General features: G+C 37.7%; 1 protein-coding gene across 1 annotated transcript in view; it reads right to left on the minus strand.

Annotated features, from left to right (window-relative positions):
- Positions 1–755: 755 nt before the first annotated feature.
- BIRC6 (baculoviral IAP repeat containing 6) overlaps positions 756–19,784 on the minus strand; it is a 173,569-nt gene continuing 154,540 nt past the window's right edge. The window contains 8 exon segments of the mRNA XM_029965115.1: positions 756–2,159; positions 3,200–3,334; positions 5,504–5,692; positions 10,206–10,283; positions 10,706–10,867; positions 11,548–11,765; positions 12,941–13,051; positions 13,883–14,028. Coding sequence (XP_029820975.1) covers positions 1,980–2,159; positions 3,200–3,334; positions 5,504–5,692; positions 10,206–10,283; positions 10,706–10,867; positions 11,548–11,765; positions 12,941–13,051; positions 13,883–14,028 — 1,219 coding nt within the window. The 3' untranslated portion in view covers positions 756–1,979.

Here is a 19,784-nt window from a genome sequence, read left to right on the forward strand (position 1 = left end):
TTTAGCTCGTGTTAGAGCAAAAAATGGATAATTGGTATGTGGATACAAATTAGAGTTTAATATCCCATGCAGCTGTTTACATTTGCTTAATTAAGCAGCAGTGACTTCACATTAGCATTGCTATGAAACCATAAATACATACCAGAGATGGAGGCACAATCATGTTAGCCACCCTCCTCATGTCAAATCAAGGCATGTTCAGTACTTTTTATTTCAATGTTGCATTTTAGTGGTAGAGAAAAAACTCTTCACTTTTAAAGAGGAGCTTCAGGTTTGATACATTTGGTTTTGGTATGAGTGCCAGGATTTTATAAAAAGACTACGCTCCTGTAGGCAGACAGTTTAGGCATAAGTGCAGAGCTTTAATGGAAACTCCTAACTTAAATATAATTGGAAGTCAGCGGGTAATTTTGCTTTTGGAGCCTTTACAGGAGTATCACAGTCACTTTGTACAGTAACAGAAAGTAAGTAAAATCCAGTCTATAAAAATGCAGTGCTGTTGTAACACTGAAGTTCTAACACTTTGACTATGCGGCATAAGCTCTTTGTTTCATGTATTTACCAGCAATTCTGGCACAGAGCTGCTTGTTTTCCTTTTTGATTAAGGATCCCCTGAAGTTACACAGATGTAGCTAAGTTGGTATTTTGAGAGGTATGTACAATCAGGACAGGCCTTGGATTAACACAACACATCAACAGAACAGAAAAATTGCACTTTGGTCAGGACTATCAGAACTAACTGTTAACCATCAGCATAAGAACACAACCTCAGTTGGTGCCATTTTTAATGATTAGAAATAATACATTGTAAAACAAAAAGTGAAAAAATTCCAGCGTGATACTTATAAACAAAGAACAAATAGAAAACAAAAACCCTTCGGTTTTGCCTGATTTGTAGTATTTATCATACAACAGATCATTAGTCTGAGGTAACACCAGTACTAATTTTTTAGTCCTTCAAGGACTACTCAAAAATTAAGAACAGTGATAGCAATGCATGTTATGTTAAAAGCGAGACTTGATTATTAAGTCAAGCAAATCTGTTACCCTTTTTAGTTAGGGATCTGTGGCTGCAAGTATAAAACTGGAAATAAGTCTATACAGTAGGAACTACAGAACATCGGAGTCCTGCGTGGCATGTCGCTAGCCCCTGTCAGCAATTAAGAGTACAGTTGATTATGTAAAAATCAGACATTTCAATACAGTAAAGACTTTTGTTCCAGAATAGCCCTTAAGAAATTCAGAATACTGTTCGTTTGCATAAAATAGCCAAAAAAAAAGATGAATTCAGAAGTCCAAATTTTGGCATGAGGTAAAACCATATGCATTTATTTCATCTGCATTTTAGATTTAGTATGCATAAAATTAAGTATGTTGACTGTAATGAATTCAGTCATACAAGTGCAAGTCTTCAGCTAAAATGTATTTTATGGCAGTTTATTTAAAAAATGTACCAGTAAATCATAAAAGAGGGATCATGTCCATTTAACGTTTATTGAAGTATACAGGAGGTTTTCTTTAGAATCAAATATGAGCATGAATATATGGCCAAACGTAAAATCTATCAAATTCAGTGAAAATTTTCTGACTTTAAATAGTAGCTGTAAGAATGACCAATATATATTCTTTGTTACAACCGCCCTCACTCTACAAGTAAAAAAAAATAATAAACATTCAGTAAACATTCTTTCCTAAGGTAGTTTCCCTTATATATCAGTGATTTATCCATTTTTTGTATACATAACTTTTTAAACATACCAATCAGTGGTTCTCACAATTGAAAAATAAAAGCACAAAAAAGTTTACACTCTTGTACAGGTAAATAAAAGATCATTTTTAATTAAACTGTATATCCTTAAGGGCATAGTATAGTTTCAATTTCATTACCTATTACATAATTAACTTCTTACATACAAATATTGACATATTTGGCTTGTGCTTCAAAGCCGTTGTGTCTACAAAGTCCATGTCAATGCGACTCATAACTTGAAATCAGTGGGGACATCTTTACTGCTGCTGGGTTTAACCTGTTCGTGCAACATGGTCTCTTCTGAGCTTGTTGTGGCACTGCATTTTTCTGTGGAGTCGTCAGTGTCTGGATCCAATCCTTCAGGACAGGGAAGTTTTAGAAGTTCTTCCCGCAACTGAGCTGTATGACGCTGAATATACAAACAGAAGTCAGTGTGGAAGGCCATAGTTAAAACAATACTTTTCACAACGTCAGACAACATAAGACAAACAAAAAGAGTGAGTAGGAAAGGTTTAAATGTACTATTTTAGTGACTGGATCAACTTCTCCCCCATACTGAAGGATTAGTACTTTCCTTTTATTGACAGAATAATTAGCAAGTGCTGCTAGGGACAAATTAAAGGCGGTCAACAGAATTGCAGCCAACAAGTGCATCAATATAAATGCTACGCTATTTGTCTTGTGGTTGAGTCACATTTGTGTTTGGTGATTGCAGCAGAAACTGGCTCGGACTAGGTAGGTCATACAGCCCAAACAAATTCATAAAGAGTTCATGATGATATCTGTTACAGAGACAGATACGCAGAGATTTGTATACTGATCACAGTAACTTAACAAACAGTAACTTTGCTTTGAAGACCAGTCACATTGAAACAATGCAAGTCTAGCAATAGAAAAAAGAAGCCTTTAAAAATTCAGGGTTTGTATCTCAGGGGAAGAAAAAATCCCAAATAGAGGTGTGTCGTCTGTGCAGGCACAAAATATACAAATGATAATACTTGGCTAGGAAGGCAGAAAGCATTTATAATGGTTATAATTTGATTAAAGTTAACACAGGTTAAAGTGGCTGTAGTGGACCGCAGCTTAGTAACTGTGCTTGTCTACTCTAAAAGCTTGTCTTCTGGCAAGGAATTGGTTCTAATGCAACTTTATCATTAACATCTACCCACCCTTACTGCGAACAAAAAAACCCCTCTGTATCTTATGTAAGTATTCATAGAAACACAGGCAGGACAGGTGCTAAAGGAAAGTCCAACTTGTAGAAAAAAACCTGAGAAAGTGGAGTGCACATACATTTTATCTCTTACCAGCTAGGAAACTTAGGTTTGTTTATAGGTTTTAAAGTTGCCAGGGTTTTCTATTAGCACCATTATAAAACTCAGTCTGTGAGCAATTTTATTGCCCTTTGTCATCTTTGGATTAAAGGACATGAAATTATAAAAATCTCACCTTTAGAGCTGCTGCATGGTGGGACATAGTCCTGCCTACCCGTTTGTCACTGCTGTACTGCTGTATGTCTGCTATCCACTCCTCACACTGAGCCATGATCTCCACTCTTTTCAAGTAAAAGTGTTTGTGGATGACCTGCAAGAAAACGTTCCCAATGTAACATGGATAGAAGAAACATATACTTAAACAATACCAAATCTGCAAGACATCTGTGGGTCTAACTGAATATAAGGAAAAAGACAATCAGTATAAGGATAATTCAGCATTGAACCAGGCTGGAGATAAATTGTGGAATTTCTGTCCTTGGAGGTTTCCAAGACCCAACTGGAAAAAGCCCTGAAGAACCTGGTCTGAATTCAGCTGATGCTGTTTTGAGGAGCTCATTGGCCTGGATGTCTCTTCCAGTCTGTGCGAACCTATGATTTGTGTGCAGCCTGCCATTTCAGCAGTTGCTTGTGTTATCTGGGTGCAGGGTAAATGAGTACCAGGAATACAACAAGCAAAAGAGAAAGTGATAGCAGATTGCTACACACATTCTTCAGTTCCAGGATGAACTTACTACAAAGGCACAATGTATGGACGTTTAAGTTTGCACACAGGCAGTTACACAGATACAGTGTTAAGGCTTTTATTGCTTCCTTCATCACCCTATTTTACTAGAGAAGCACAGGTCTTCCCCTGTCACTAATCACTGGCTGGTGAAAACAGAAACAGATATGCAGAAATGCTGTCAACAGTAAGAGCATGGGAACATAACATGCTTCTGCAGAGAGAAAAAGGATCATACCAGCTGCTACAGAAGAGATGCAATCACAGTTACATGCCCTAGGCAGAGGCAGCACCTCTGGAGACAGCAGAATTCCCAGGCAATAGTAGTTGAGCTTTCCGCAGTTTTGGTAGGAGCAAGTATTTGACTGCAGAGTAATTTTGGTATTTAAGTACACATTTGGGTTTAAAAAACCAACCAATCAACCCTCACACAAAGTTGTGAAACTCTGCTTAGTGTTGGCTTTGTCCTAAACATTTTTCTAAAACTGTGAATGGTGAAAGAAACAATAAAATCAAACAAATTTTATTGAGCACAGAGAGTTCTTGGCAATATTGCAACTTAATTGGCAAAATCATCTTTCCCTCCGGAGGTTAGAGAATATAGCTATCTGTCTAAAGAGAAACTGCATATTGAAAGTGTGACTTCAATTCTGGATGCATTCCTTAAATCCATAATGGAGCTTGGAAGAACTCCCAAAGACTGGCAGTGTAGATCTCCTCAGCCTACCTGTCATTTAAGACATTAAAGAGAAGACAGCTGAGATTTTTGAAGACAACAGATCTCAGGAGGTAAGTTCTTAAAGACTTCAGTTTTCAGTATGCCTTTGCATTTATGTTACTGAATTGATCATCACTGTTAAGGTTCCTAAGATAACCCTACAAAAAACCTAGAGGTCTTAACAACAAGCAAATCTCCCGGGGAAGTACTCAGATAATCTGAGAGATGTGTTTACATTTGGATGGGGCCGCAGATGGAATCTAGCATTCTTCCAAAAGCTGCCTTTTTCATACCAGCAAGTGAAAAAGCTGAGCTGCAGAATAAGCACAATATTGCTGAGACTCTTTTGAAGGAAGCTGCAGCAGCAGTAACCTGGGATTCAGTTACCAAATGCTGTAATACTGCATATCCTTAATTTCTGTATATGTGAGAAGAAACACGGAGCATTACTGTCAGGGAGCCCACTGCTTTCTTATATCTTCAATTAATTTAATCTCATTGTACTTTGAGAACTCCTTTTGCCAAAGTGATATCATTACATTAGCTGGAAGAAAAGGACCTCTTAGCAGAGGTTATTTGATTATGTGTCACAATATTATCTTTATCATAGTCTTCTACTTACTGTCTTGGTATATCTGAAGTGTTTCCTACTACTTACTTCAAATTTATGTTTCTTGGAAAAATACTTCCTGTTAGTTATGTAGATTAATGAGCAGACTAATGCCCATTTGTAGGCCTGATCAACAGTTTTTACAGGCAATGTAGAAGGTACCACTCAGCATTAAGAATGAGCTGAGCTGAATGAACCATGTTCTACCAAACTGCACCAAGCCTCTGCTCAGGTCAGCCCCAACTTGTGTGCATTCCCGTTTCCCAGAAAAGAATCTGTGAAGTCAGGTGCATCCTTATTCACTTCAGTCTCTTGAGTCAGTTGCCCCAGGCTAAAAACTGACATCTCATGCATGATGTTTCCAAATATTTGCATTATTCTTAATGCTCAAACAAGAGAAATATTTACTGTGTTTCACAAAACCTACCTCCTTAAAACATGGTGACGGATTTCTCATTTGTTCAAGCATTGCCCACTTGACTGTTGCCTGCCGTATATTTCCATCATATTCTCTGGAGCTCTGGGTACCACTTGGAGTACCTCTTGATCGTTCATAACCTGGTTCATTAAAATATGGTTCTGCTACCAGTATTAGGGATTGGACAGACACTAACACCTGTCAAGAGAAGAAACTAAATATTAAAATTGTGCTACCCAAATATTTTTACAAACATACATAATTCTGGTCACCTTATGTGAGTGCAAACCCACTTCTATTGCAAAGCACTTTCATTTGTAACACAGGCTACGTCCGAGTTTTTAAACTGAAACCAGCACTAAAAATACAAAAACACCAAGTCCTGTGACTGTGTATTTGGCTCAAACACTAATTAAATGACAAATGTCGGTTCAAAAAAACCCCCGAACCAAACAAACACAAAGATACAAATATAAACACAAGGCAGTATTTACAGGAAGAAATGTCTGATTGTACCCTTTTCTGAAAGAGAGTGTATTTGTCAAGTTCTCAGTCAACAATTTTGATTTTTTTTCCTGTAGCTAAGCTTGCTAATTCTTCTAAATCAGAACTAGATGGAAAAGGAATGAGGGAGGTGAAATGCCAGGTGAACCACTGAAATTAATCTTGATCTACATATTCTCCCATTTTTTCTTTCTTTTTTCTTTCTTAGCCCTTTCATTTCATATTTTACAAAAAACAGTGTCATATGCCATTAAAACAAAATCTCAGTATTCCTCTTTAAATAGGAAAAAAAAATGTTGTCGATACTATATTAACAAAGCACCAACTATTCAGTGATTAGGAAATGAGTTTTCCCTCCTTCGATTCTACGATGCAGCGCATGTGGGAATAGATGTTTACATAAATACAAGGCATTTAACTATACACTCAGATATCCCTAATATAAAACAAATAATTAAATAGATACATAGGGCACTTAGGAATCCAAATGTATATGTACTGTATATTAATGATTTGATGACTTGCTAATTTTTCCAGTATTAAAACATTCATCCCTGTCAACTAACTTTTTTATTAAATGAAGGACAGATTTTTCTTATATACTTAGAACCAAGTTCAGCAACAATTTCAGGGATTACAATTCTGCACACAAACTTAGTTCCAAAACTGTAAAGAATTCAAAAATGGAGATTTGAACACTTACATTTCCTCAATAATTGAAAAGCTGATGATATGTTACAGATCTAGGAATGGCATTTCCAGCACTGGGCATACTTAGGTGCAAGATATCCATGTCAGGGCAGCTGTTTCTGGAACTGATTCTCCCCCCAGCCTGGATACAATTTAAAGCTTGAAGACATTCCCTAATTTAGCAGCCCAGTTTGTGAATTTGGATATGGAAGACAAAAGTCCTCCTTTTTCTTGGTAGATGCAGAATGTACAGCTTACAACAGATAGATACCATGCCAGTGGCAATTCAAAACTTGGGTTCCTTCACAGGGCAGTGCTCTGACAACTAGGTAGTTCTGCTCTGTGCTTATGTGTGGCATTCTCCCAGAGCTTCTCTTGTAGCAAAGCCAGCACAGAAGTGTTCCAGCTTTCCATACTCTCTGCGATGTGAACTCACTCCACAGACACAATGCTAAATCAGTAACTTGTATCAAAGCAACAGTCCAAGAATCAGCTGAATGACCCAGGTTAACCTCAGTCCCACTACCATCCCGTGGGAAAGCACCTTCACTCCTTTAGGTGCCACTGCACCTTGTTAGTTTGTAGTTGGGTAGTGGCTCTGCTTAAATTATAGCAGAGAAGGGCAATCTAGGGCAATCTGATGGATTGGGCACGTAGCTGTGCGGTGGGAAAAATGAAGTAGCATCCCTCAGTGAGCTGAGAAGGAAAATCTGTTCCTCAGGCAGGTGCTAGTACATGATACTGTGTGCACCATCACAGTCTCCTGTACCCACCCAGCATTCAGCTAGAAGAAGCCATGGCTATTTACTGTCAAACCTTACAGAATGTGCCTCACAAATCAGGTTCCAGCAAGCAAACCAAAAAAGGCAGAACATTAATGCAAAAGTGCTAAGCCAAGCCAGAGTACTCTAGGGCCGAGGCTTCGGGTACCAAAGGTGTTTTGGTGATCTGTGGCCTTTATGTGTTTCAGGAAGTAGCTGGGTTTTGCTTTTTAAAAATTTTGTATTTTAGATCTATATAATTGTTTTAAGTAGCTATGGTAGAGAAATTTGACACTGCAGCATTGTACTTTCTGGGCCCGAATAAGCAGCTGATACCTTGAATAACTGTAATGAATGAGAAACTCCACTGATCTTCCAGTTTCCCTGGGTTATAAAAGTTAATTTCCTAAGTATTTTGGGTGGTCTGACAATAGTTCAATCTCTGAACCAGAAAAAACATGTAGTGCTTAATTCTTTCCAAGCAATTTATTTAGTCCTACAGCTGTTTTCCAAGTAATAGCTATAAAGTGTTTTTCTCCCAGTATGGTGGGGATGGGACTTTTTCCAACAGTTTTCATACTATTTTCAAAATGAATCTCGAAAAAAACTTTAGAATTTTAAACTCAAATGCTGCATGTGATTTCTAACAATCAAATCTAACACTTTAATCTAAAAAAAAAAAGGACTCTAGTGAAAATAAGACTTCCTAATACTCCCACCTTTCTACAATGATTTTACAGTTAAAGTCCAAAATTGCAGTTCATCTCTTCATTAAGAAATTTTATCTTGGGAGACTTGCAGTATGTAAGGAAGTCTTAGATACCTATCACAATGTTTGTCACTCCCATGGTGAAAAAATTTTTCCTAACATTTCATCAAAATTTCCCATGTCCCATCTTGTGTCAACTGGTACTTGTCCTAGTGCTTTGCATCTAGAAGAGGTGCCTGGCTCCATCTTCTCTATCCCTTCCCCATTCAGGTATCGAAGACAGCAGTAAGATCTCTGCCACTGGTCCAGCCACTTTTCCAAACTCTTATAATACACATCTCATCGGTTTGGCTACAAGGTGCTAAGGGAGACTGTATCTTGCTGAAGTCAAAGTGAGCTACATCCACTGTTGTCCCTTTGTGCAAAGCCAGGCACCTCACTTTAGAAGGCAAGGGTAAGCTCTGTTCTGCCCAGTAAACCCACACTGCCTGTTCTTGTCTTCATGTACTTGAAAATAGCTTCAGGATTATTTGTTCCATAATCTTCCCAAGGCCCACAAAGTCTTGCTGACCAGCTTACAGCTCCCCAGATCCTCTCTCTTGCTGATCTTGAAGCTGAGTGTGAGATTTGCCAGGAAGCTCCTTTGATTGTTCTGACTGTCAAAGATGAGAGCTGATGGCTCCGCAGTGATATCAGCTGGCTCCCTCAGCTAACCTGGATGCATTGGGTTTGGTTCCAAGAACATGTGGGTCCAAGCAGCTTGAATATTGTTTCCTCTGCTGTAACTCCTCATTCTCAAAAACCTTCCTAGTTAGGGCTCAGAGACATGTGAAAGCAAACCTTACCCCTAAGAGTGAGGCAAAGATGACCTCTGCCTTTTCTATGCCCCACTGAGCAGTAGGAAAGCCTAAGGAAAATTTGTTCTTTTGCTGCCAGTATACTTACAAAAAAGCTCTTCTTGTTCCCCTTTATACCCCTCACCATTTTAGAGCCCAGCTGAGCTTTAGTTTTCCTAATTTCTCTCCTGAATGTTTGAGTAATGTCCTTTTATTTCTCACAAGTAGCCCACCTCCTCTTTCTGCCTTCTGTGTACTTCCTTATTGCAGTTGATCTTAGGCAGGAGTTCTTTTTTACCCATGCTGGCCTTCTCCCTCTCCTGCTTGACTTCCACACACTGGAACAGATCATTCTTGAATTTTTAGGAGACTGATCAATCAGTTCTCCACAGCCAAACCCTGAACAAGCTGAAATCTGTTCTGCTGAAGGCAGTAATTCTATTATACTGAAACAGAAACTGTACAGGCTTCTAGGATTTGGAACAGAAAATGTACCTTGTGCTATGTAATTACTCCAAAGAAGGAATAAATTCAGAAACTGCCATAGGAAAGAAGCTTTACTTTTATTTAATGCCTGTGCTTATGAGTCAGTGCATTTCTATGAAATAAAGCTGCAAATTATAAGGACTCCATGTCCTTATAATGGTATTTATAAGGACCATATGTCCCAATAAATTCTGCTCTAATGTAACACTAATTGTTATTGAACACAGTATAGCTACACTGTAACTCCCTGCACCTCTGTTCCTCTTGTAGACTTCGGAGGAGCACAGTTACAGTGTGCACTAGTGTACTACACCTTCTCATCTCTCACAATGTGGAGTCTCTTTTGTCTTTATCATAAAAAAACTTGTGATAATTCCAGGAGGAATTATCTTTTCTTTTTCTTCTTTTTTTTTAATTTTAAAAAATAAAGCACTTCAAAGCATCTGAGCAGAACCGGTGCAGGAACAACCTGCGCACGTGAACGGTTGCTCTTCAAGACAAGACCAATAAGAAATACTGGTTTCAAAGAGCACTTTGAAGAACTTCTCTACTCTACAGTGTTCCTTTTCTAGTGTTCCAAGGGTGTTTTCTGGACTTCTGTCCTATTTATGTTTATTTGAAGAAGAAAATTCTGCTTTAAAAATTCTACAAAAAGAATCCTTAGGACCAACAGACCACTTACTACTCCTAGATGACATTCTGAAGAGAATGAAGAAATTGCTCACCTGCAAAAAACTTGATGTTTGGGGATTCCATTTCTCTTCTGGCCTCCCATGCCATGTGTTCAGTATGCTTAAACACACCTGAAAAGGTGATGTTATTAATACCACAAATATTATGACAAAACTGTTCTGCTTGGACAGCACAGAATGTTAACATTACATTAATTTATTTTTGATAAACTTTTGTATAACTTCATTCTAAAAGTCAAATTTGTTTCCTATCACAGAATCAATTAGGTTGGAAAAGATCCTTTGAGATCATCGAGTCCAACCTATGGACAAACACCACCATGTCAGCCAGACCACGGCACTAAGGGCCACATCCAGTCTTTTTTTAAAGACCTCCAGGGATAGTGACTTCATCACCTCCCTAGGCAGTCCATTCTAATGTCTAATCACTCTTTCTGTGGTGAAATTCCTCCTAATGTGGAGAAACTCCTCCTAAACCTCCTCTGGCATACCTTAAGGCTTGTTACTCTAACACAGGGACCAAGTTGACCTACCTTGCCATCATTGTAGAGGTTTGGATTAAATCTCACACTGTGGCCTCCAGTTGTTTCCAGATTCACAAGTGGGGGGGAATTAGGATAGTCTTGTGGGAAATACACATCAAATTCAAAGCAACCATTTGCGTAAGGGGTGTCTGCAGGACCAGTAATGAGAACCTACCATTGTTAAAAAAAAAAAAAAAGAAAAACTCTTAACCCCCTCCATCCTTATATTTCTCACACAGTTGAGATTTGATAAATTACATGAAGCATTTTATTTCCACGTGGTATTTAGCAGAAAATATTATTAGACACCATAACCACACACAGGCTGTCATTCTGTTCATTTTGATACTGTGGGTAAGTGAAGCCTTTGCGAACATTCCTTTTTCCAGATCACAAATGGAAAGCAAGACAGAAGGAGGTAAAACTCTTCTCCATATTGGATGCTATTAACAGAATGTTTCCTCAGGTCCAGAGACACTCTGTATACAGAGACACTCTGTGGTACTTCTTCATACCTACTGCCTACCACTTAAATGGTCACAGGCAAAGATACACTTCGACCATAATGGAGAAACAAAATTAAAGTTTTCCCTTTGGAATAGCTGAAGAAGAATGAACTTTGTTCTGGGAATTCTCCTTGGCTGACAGAACACTCCTGAGGCAGATGGACTCTCCCTGCCATGTTATTGAGAAATCAGAATCAGACTCAGATACTATTCCTTACGTTAACGTTTGGACAGCAGTTAAAGTACACATGAAATGCTTCTGGTTTTTCCTAAGATTTAAAGCACCTTCTTAAAAATTTATATGCCAAGCTGAAGAGAGGAATAAAAATAACTTTGCTCCTTTACCTTCATGATGTCAAGCCGCTCCTCATCACAACGTACAAAAACGCTGGATGAGGATGAGAGAGGCAGTGAGGTTGAAAGAGTCACAGCTTCTTGAGCAAGACGTCGGGCTCTGGCAGCACTGTTGGCGTCACTTGCATTTTTTACCTGAGACATGTAGTGGTAATTTACTTTAAAAACCAATTTTCCGTCATCGTCTTCAGAAACCATTTCAAATGTATCTAGAAGAAAATTTTAATGCATCAGGAAAGGAGTGAAGTTAATAATGAATTAGTCTTGGATAAAGATTCTGACTATTAAAATCAGGAAAGTTTAATTTGCATTACACTAATGTACAAAACTACATATTTTGCGAGTTAACAGTGATCACAGAAAACAAAGCATTAACAGTGCTGGGTTGAAATAAATTCTGCAGCAAATTTACAAGCTTTCACATGCAACTTGTCACATATACACCATTCCCAATTTGGAAAGCTACCAGCTACTCCAGATCAGGAATGTAATGACACGAATACATAATAATGCTAATAATGGAATTTGTGTGATGCCAAGTGCTGGTTGCAATGTTATCAAAGAATCACAAAAAATTACAGCGGAGCTGGTTTTCTTGAATCACTTGCTATGCAACATCTGCAGCTCGGCTGCCAGAGCGAAAAGCTCCCATTACAAACCTCTCTATCTCCTACTCTTGGCATATACTCCAAAAACATTTGTGAGAAAAACTGCTTACAAATACAACAGCAAAGTAAGGTGACTGCAAATGCTGTCACTGCAACTAAAAAAATACTCAGAGAACACGTTTTTGCAAGAATGCTGTACCTTTTTTTGGATAAGATACTATTAGTTCTTCATGCCTTTTTCTTTGGTAACACATTCCCCCTATGGCCAAAGTAAGGACTGATTCCTATCACATTATCCAAATGCAACATATTGGATTCCATGAAAGGACAGTGAAATTTACCACAGTTCCATTTAAAAAACATGTTTTGATTTGGATTCTATTCTATTTAAAAAATAAAAGCTACATAAACATATACATATAGAACCATATATGAGCTTTAAAAAAAAAATAATCAAACAACACTTCAATGTAACTTGAGAACTGAAAGACTCACAAATCATTACCGTAATGAAAACACAAACACCATCATTAAATTCATCTAGTCCCTTGAATTACTCTAGCATATGCTTAAAATATTTCTTATTAGTTCAAAGCGTGCATGAGTTGGTAACCTGAAAATACAGACTTATTTAATTTTCCATATGTGAAAGTTATTAGTGGTCGCATATGTAAAACAGTTGTTAATTTTAAAACACTAAGGAATTCCATCCAACAGAACACATATTTCTTCTGTGTCTGCTTTCTAAACACAAACATTCACGCTTCTCAACCTACCAAACTGGAGTTTTTTCATGACAGCCACATACTTTTCTTCAAGAGACCGTAAAACAGACAAAGGCTTGGGCTTCACAGCAGCCTTTTTGGAGTATTCAGCCATCTTCTTTTCTGTTATACAAAATGTGATGATTATTTGTAGTTACCTATGTAATTCTGAGACAAGCACAGCAAGCGTTTGGGGATTATTTAAATTGAAATGACATTTTATGGTTACATTCTTTTGCAGAGAAGTCTCAAAAATCTCTTTTTCTCACTACTGTATATTTCATTATCTGAACAGCTTGAAGTAAATAAAGGTCATAATCTCAGCTCAGAAATAATTAATGACTGCTGCTGTTATGAATATTTTTTTATTGTTTCTTTTATTTTTTTTAATTTAAAACAAGAAGCTTGCTTGTGTGGATGGCTATTTCCACATGAATTCTTGGACTCTCCAAAATCAGGAGCTGATTATACATGCCTTTAGAAAATCCACTTCCCTGATTCAGCTACCTTATCTTTAGTTTTCTTTACTGGACAAGCAGATGGTGCTTTGAAATTCTGCCGGTTCAGTCCAGGTTTTAGACTTTCTTTCTGCATTCATCTAGTCAACAGTTAATCTAATTGATAAGATTTAGTTTTAAAAGCAAATGCCTTACTCTTAAAGATCGCATATGTTGCTCTTTTCTGCCAAGAAAAACAATAATAAAAAAGGTGCTACGTACCTGTGCTGGAAGTTGTGAGGTTTACTCTAACTTACTTGAATTATTCTGTTTCCTGATCAAAACATTTAAGACTACCACAGGGTTCCAACCACCTTTGAAAACGCAGTCAGTGGTTGGGGACAGAAAGGAAGTATTTTGTCTTGCTTTTAAGCTAATTTTTAAGTTATCTGTTAATGACTGCATTACAAATAAACACTATATACTTTATATACTTATAAAAGTATTTCTATTTTACCTTGGTTTGCTTGGCGCAAACTGGTGGTAGCAGCATAAACTATCTCCGCGGTCTTTTGGATGTCTGGTACCAAAAGGGTCAATCCCTCTGGTTCTTGATCAGAAGTATCTGGTTTTACTCCTGCTTTAGCTTTGTCTTTTTTAGACCTGTATGGGGCAATGAAATAGGATACAGCATGAGGGAATATTTTTCAGCCAGAATATTTGTAAACAGGGAAAAACAGCAAAGCTAAAGGAATCAAGATTAAAACAAGCCTTCTAAAATGGAATGTTCTCTCTCTATCTCCAGGTTAATCACTGAATGTAGCAATCAGTTGCAACAACACTGAACATGCCGTCCTGCTTTGACAAACAGATGTACATCTGATACAACGAGTAAAAATATGAACATAAAGCCAGCAACACCAGTATAGCAGTTTCTGCTTCAACCTTTCAGTACTCGATTGTTCAACTGCATGCTGATCTTATGTTTGCACTTCCACTAAGTACTAGAAAAACTTACAAAATCAGTCTGACAAAGATCATGTCATGTCATGAATGTGCGTTTCATCCATGCAGACCCTGCGCAAAACTAAGTCCTAAACAGGTAATAAAGTATTCTTTCTTGCTACACAATCCACTAGCAATTATTGAAAATACACCAATGGTAAAACTGCAGGAAACCTCTAGTGAAAATTCACAGCATGTATATGAACGGCAACCCAGGCATCACAGGACAGTAGATCAAACATGACGTTTGTATCTCTCTGCAGTTCTCTGCTGGGCTACAGAGATTTAGACCTTTTATTTCAATGAACAGTTGATTGTAACAATTTAAAAAATCTTAATATATAGAAGGCATCTAGATTATGTTGGATGTTTATAATCTAAGTATTGCAAATTAAAATGTCAATTTAAACACCTGAAATTTTTCTAATGACATAATTTTAATATACAGTATATACTAACACCGTTGTTTGATAGAAGCTAGTTGCCTAGTAATTTAAGATATATTTAAATATTTAGATTGTGACAATCCAGTCTTTACTAGCATATATAGTCAAATGTTGAAATGAAGATAATGGTATTTGATATGAATGTAACCTAAATGTAAAAGCTTCTGTTTTTTAAGAACTAATATAAATTTACACTGTCATCCTGCAAAACTTAATAGATTTTAATGCTAACAGCCCCCAAATTAATTTTTTTTAAATTTATAAATTTTTTGTTTCAATAGCACTTGTTCATTTTAAAACCCAAACAAGTTCAACAGCCAAGATACACTGGTTTTCTCTTTACCACTACAATATCTAGATGCAAACCAGAAAACTATCAACACAAGAAAAAATAGCAACTTAATGCCTTGATGTACCAAACATATTTAGCAGTATTTTATTCTAGACTGAAATTATGCATAATGAATGAGTCTCTAAACTATTCAGTAAAGGTGATTACAGTAATACTGAATACAGTCTTTGTACTCTACCTAATCAAATGAGACTATCCCTAGAGCATTAATAACAAAATTCATTACTGCAGCACAGTACATTTTCCCTGTTCCAGATTTGATCCAAAAGGATGTTAGCCCATTGTTGACTTCAAGCAATGCTGAGCTTTTAGATCCTCAAATTTAGGAGGAAAGCACCAGAACCAGCACCAGGCAGCATCTGAGGAACAGTTTAAGACATAGAAGCAGCAGCTGCCTCTCCCATTCATACTGTCCAAAATCCTTGTTGTTGCATTTTTACTTGTGGAAAGCTAGGCCAACATTTTTAAATAACCTACTAGGCACATTCAGAAATGTCTATTTAAAGCCACTAAACCTCAGTGACAACGTGTTTTAATGCCACTGACATACTAGCAGCTACCAGTCCCAAGAAAGGTATACAGATTTAGATCTGCCTGCTATTGACGTAGAAGCCTTAAGCTATTTGCTACAAAACCCTTGGAGAAATTCTGGCTGAAGTGAAATGTCAGTGGGCTTTATCAAAGAGAAAGATGTGTGAAAAGCCATATAAATGTGCTTAGTGAAGGTACTGAAAGAGAAATGAATTACAAATACGTTTTCAAGACAGTTATCTTGTAGGTCTTTCATCTTCCACATGGTTTCACAATTTAAACTACTCGTTTTTTTGTTTTTCTTTCTACTTTGACTCAGAATAAAAAAAATTAAGGTGTTTGCCCCACTAAACAAAAAGCCTAACAATTCCTATATATATCGTGAGTTACTGACAGCAACCACCTCAGCAGACAAAGAATATATATCCAGTTGAAGCAGTAGGAAAAGGAGACATCTGATCAAACACAAACTTTCAGTACCAATAGTATAATTTCCTCCTGTTCTCCCTGCTGTATAGAACAGTTACATTTCAGCATTTTTGAACTATCAAAAGAGAATGTATTCTCCTACATCTCCTTTGCCACCCAATGCTGTCCACTGTAACCATGAGCACAACAGACAAACCTCCCCCTTCTCCTCAGAATATACTTTTTAAATCAAGTGTTTGCAGAACAGCTCTACCCTGACACCTGTAGTTATCTGGGGCTTATGTGATGATCTACATTACCAAGCTGCCTAACTTCTGAGTCAGGCCATAACTGTGGAAGAACAGTTTAGGAAGCAAAATGCAGAAATAAATCTAGTTCAGACACACTCTCACCTCACCCCTGCCCCATCCTGATCTCATTTTTCACCTCGACCCTTCCTAATCAGGGATTTCAATCAGTTTCTTAGGGAGTATAGGGTAGCTGGTATCACAAAAATCCCAAGATCAGACATACCGCATCAACATTTGGTTTTCTCACACAAGTCTTCCTTGTATAGTCTAATGGTTAGTTAGGGTGAAGATAACTTTTCCCCCCACTTTTGGGGAAAAACCCAAATGATATTGCCACAACTTGCAAGACTCCTATTAGTGATGACCTCCAGTTTTATTCCCTCATTTTGTTTTCCTACCTTTATTTGATCCAAACCTTTTGCTATAAGAATACCAATTTAGTGCATTCAATCCCATACAGCCCATAAGATTATAGTATCATAGGCCCATAGAAGGGTCTGGGTTGGAAGGGACCTTAAAGATCACCTAGTTCCAACCTCCCTGCCATGGACAGGACACCTCCCACTAGATCAGGTTGCTCAAAGCTCCATCCAGCCTGGCCTTAAACACTTCCAGGGATAGGGCATCCACAACTTCTCTGGGCAACCTGTTCCAGTGCCTCACCACCCTCACGGCAAAGATTTTTTTTTGTACTGTTTAATCTAAACCTACTCTCAGTTAAAAGCCATTCCCCCTCATCCTGTCACTACATGCTCTTGAAAAAAGCTCTCCTGTAGGCATCTGCCTCATTATCTTATTCTCTACAACTTTAGTATTATACACAAATAGTTTGAGAAATATAACAGTACTTTACAGTTTCTCAGTTTATTTACAATCAAAGAATGGTAAATCAAATATTTCCCTAGACTCTAGATGGGAAAACCTGTCAAAAGATTCCCAGTAGCATGTACTTTCACACTGACCATAATTTTTTAAAGTTCACACAGCTTTGCCACCTGAGACAGAACTGAACTTCATTGCAGACATGAGCTATTACACTTAATTTTATATTTCTTTTACATGAGAAGACTACAAAGCCCCCTTTCTAAAATCATATCCTTAAAATATGGTTTATAATGATTATTAAATAAACGCATTTTAAAAGAAAATAAAGAACAGGTGCACTATAAGATTAAAATCCCATGTGAAACAGCTGCGGACCTGAAGATGGAGGTGTGAAGCTACTCTATGTGTCATACATAAAAATGTGTGTTATACACAAGTGCTTCAGAGGCACAAGTAGAGCCCCAGCCCAAAAGAGGGAGTTGTTGCGAATTATAGAGCTCTCCCAAAACTGTATAAAGGAGGAGATGAAATACCAAAATTAAAGTGATAAACCCAGTAAGATCTTTCAGCTCTTTCCTTGCACTCTATCAGCCTGCATATAAATTTATGTATGCAGATAGCGAACAGTTTTATCAAACTCCTGAGCTTTAATGTAGGACAAACCTTTATTTAAATGTTCAGATTTTCAGTGTGGAGGAGGAGCCAAACATTTAATTTAGACACAGAAACTTCCTCATACAGTTTTTCAATCACTGAAGAAAAAGCAGAGAAAATGTCAACTCATATTTATAGGGATGACAGTCACTAACACATTTGCTAGAAGAGACAGTAATGTACATGCTAATAATTTAAGCCATTAATTTAGCTTGTACTAGAAGATGACAGCCTTCTCTTCATGCTGTGCTAAATGAATAATGAACGATACACTCCCAAGGCAACTTTAATTTTCAAAGTCAATACTAATACTTACTCACCCGTGCCTGATACTTAGAGGTAAATGTGATGATACAGAATGATACCCTTATCAAAGCATTCACAGAGTAAAGCAAATGAACCATTCAGCCCCTGTGTACCACAGGGACAGTGCTTACAGCACAACGTTGCTCGGTCTCAGATTGACACTCAGTTTCCTGGGATAAAACTATCATAGGTTTGCAACTGCAGTATCATTCAGCCCTCATTGTCTCCCCACATTTGTGCCTTCCAGCAATTCACAGATTCTTAAACAAATCTCCTGAAATCAAGCAAAACAAGCAAGGGACCATCCCCCTTTGCACATGACCACTGGTAAACACTGGTAACCTCCTCTGAGATGGCTTCACATACTCCTCTTGGAGGCTTCAAGCACTACTTACAGGCACTAAGCTGAAGCATTCCAAAACAGCAGAGGCTGCAAGACTGCTCCCTGCAGACAACCATCAGCTCCAAACATGAGCTTGAGAGTACAGCAAAAGGAACCGACAGTTGTTCTGTCTTTTAAAGAAAAATCAATTAAAAGAAATTAGGCCTTGATTCTTGGGGCCCAACTATAAAGAAAACATTTTGTTGGCAAAACGCACCTTTTCACATTGAAGTTCTGCAAAATATCAGTGAAGACAATGAAAAGCCATAGGAGGAAAAATGCTTCAGGCCTACCTGGTTGTATCTAGCATCCCCATGCAGCACAGTTAGCAATTTTAGACACTGGCTTGCTAGACTACACATCACACAAATAAGCAATCGGCTTATTTTGCCAAAATCAACCATTTGCCACAAAGCTCACCCAGTAGATGGTGGTTCCGATGAGCCTGCTTTGCTACACGTCAGCACCTCTGCAGCAGAGGGCTCAGCCACCACAGCAAACTACTGGCTCAAACTCAGCCCTCGTGGCAACATCAGCCTGACTGCACTCCAATGAGTGATGGCTTTTGACTCCCAAGCAGTCAAACAGTCATGAGAAATCATCTCATACCTAAATGTCTTCTCCATTATCCAGAAACTTCCCAATTTTCTAACAGAATATTATGGCCTTTGAAAGTAAAGGAAATTCAATGTTAACTGGAGTCCAAAACTAAAACTGCTCCACTTAAATTCTGGACACAGCTGCTCCAACATGGAGATGACATTTGGTAGATGTGCAAGTCTGCTGCTCAGATGATAGGAAGTTTTGCCTTTGAAACTAGAACCCATAATTATGTTGTTGTTCTGGCAATTTGACTTAAAAGGAACAGCAGATTGTCCATCTAAGAAATTCATGCCAACACTTGCTTATATTTCTGGCATGCCTTCAACTAAAATGCTGAGAACTCAAACCTTCTACCCCAATGATTCCAGGCTGTTCAGCCTGTTGGTGTTTTCATCTTTGTCTATGAACTGCTTAAAAGATAAACAGCATTATGCTTAAACCAACCAGTGAAAGACAAGCTTTCCTTTTCTGCTGACATATCAAAGTAATATAAGAAAATTGTACAGACATTGTAACTGAATCAACCAGGGAATTCTTATCAAATTCATCTGATGCTAAAAATAATACTGATTGTAATTCTAGAATTCTTCTTTGTT

Source organism: Manacus vitellinus, unplaced genomic scaffold (assembly GCF_001715985.3).
Source record: "Manacus vitellinus isolate BGI_N305 unplaced genomic scaffold, ASM171598v3 scaffold_8_pilon, whole genome shotgun sequence".
Taxonomy (NCBI): domain Eukaryota; kingdom Metazoa; phylum Chordata; class Aves; order Passeriformes; family Pipridae; genus Manacus; species Manacus vitellinus.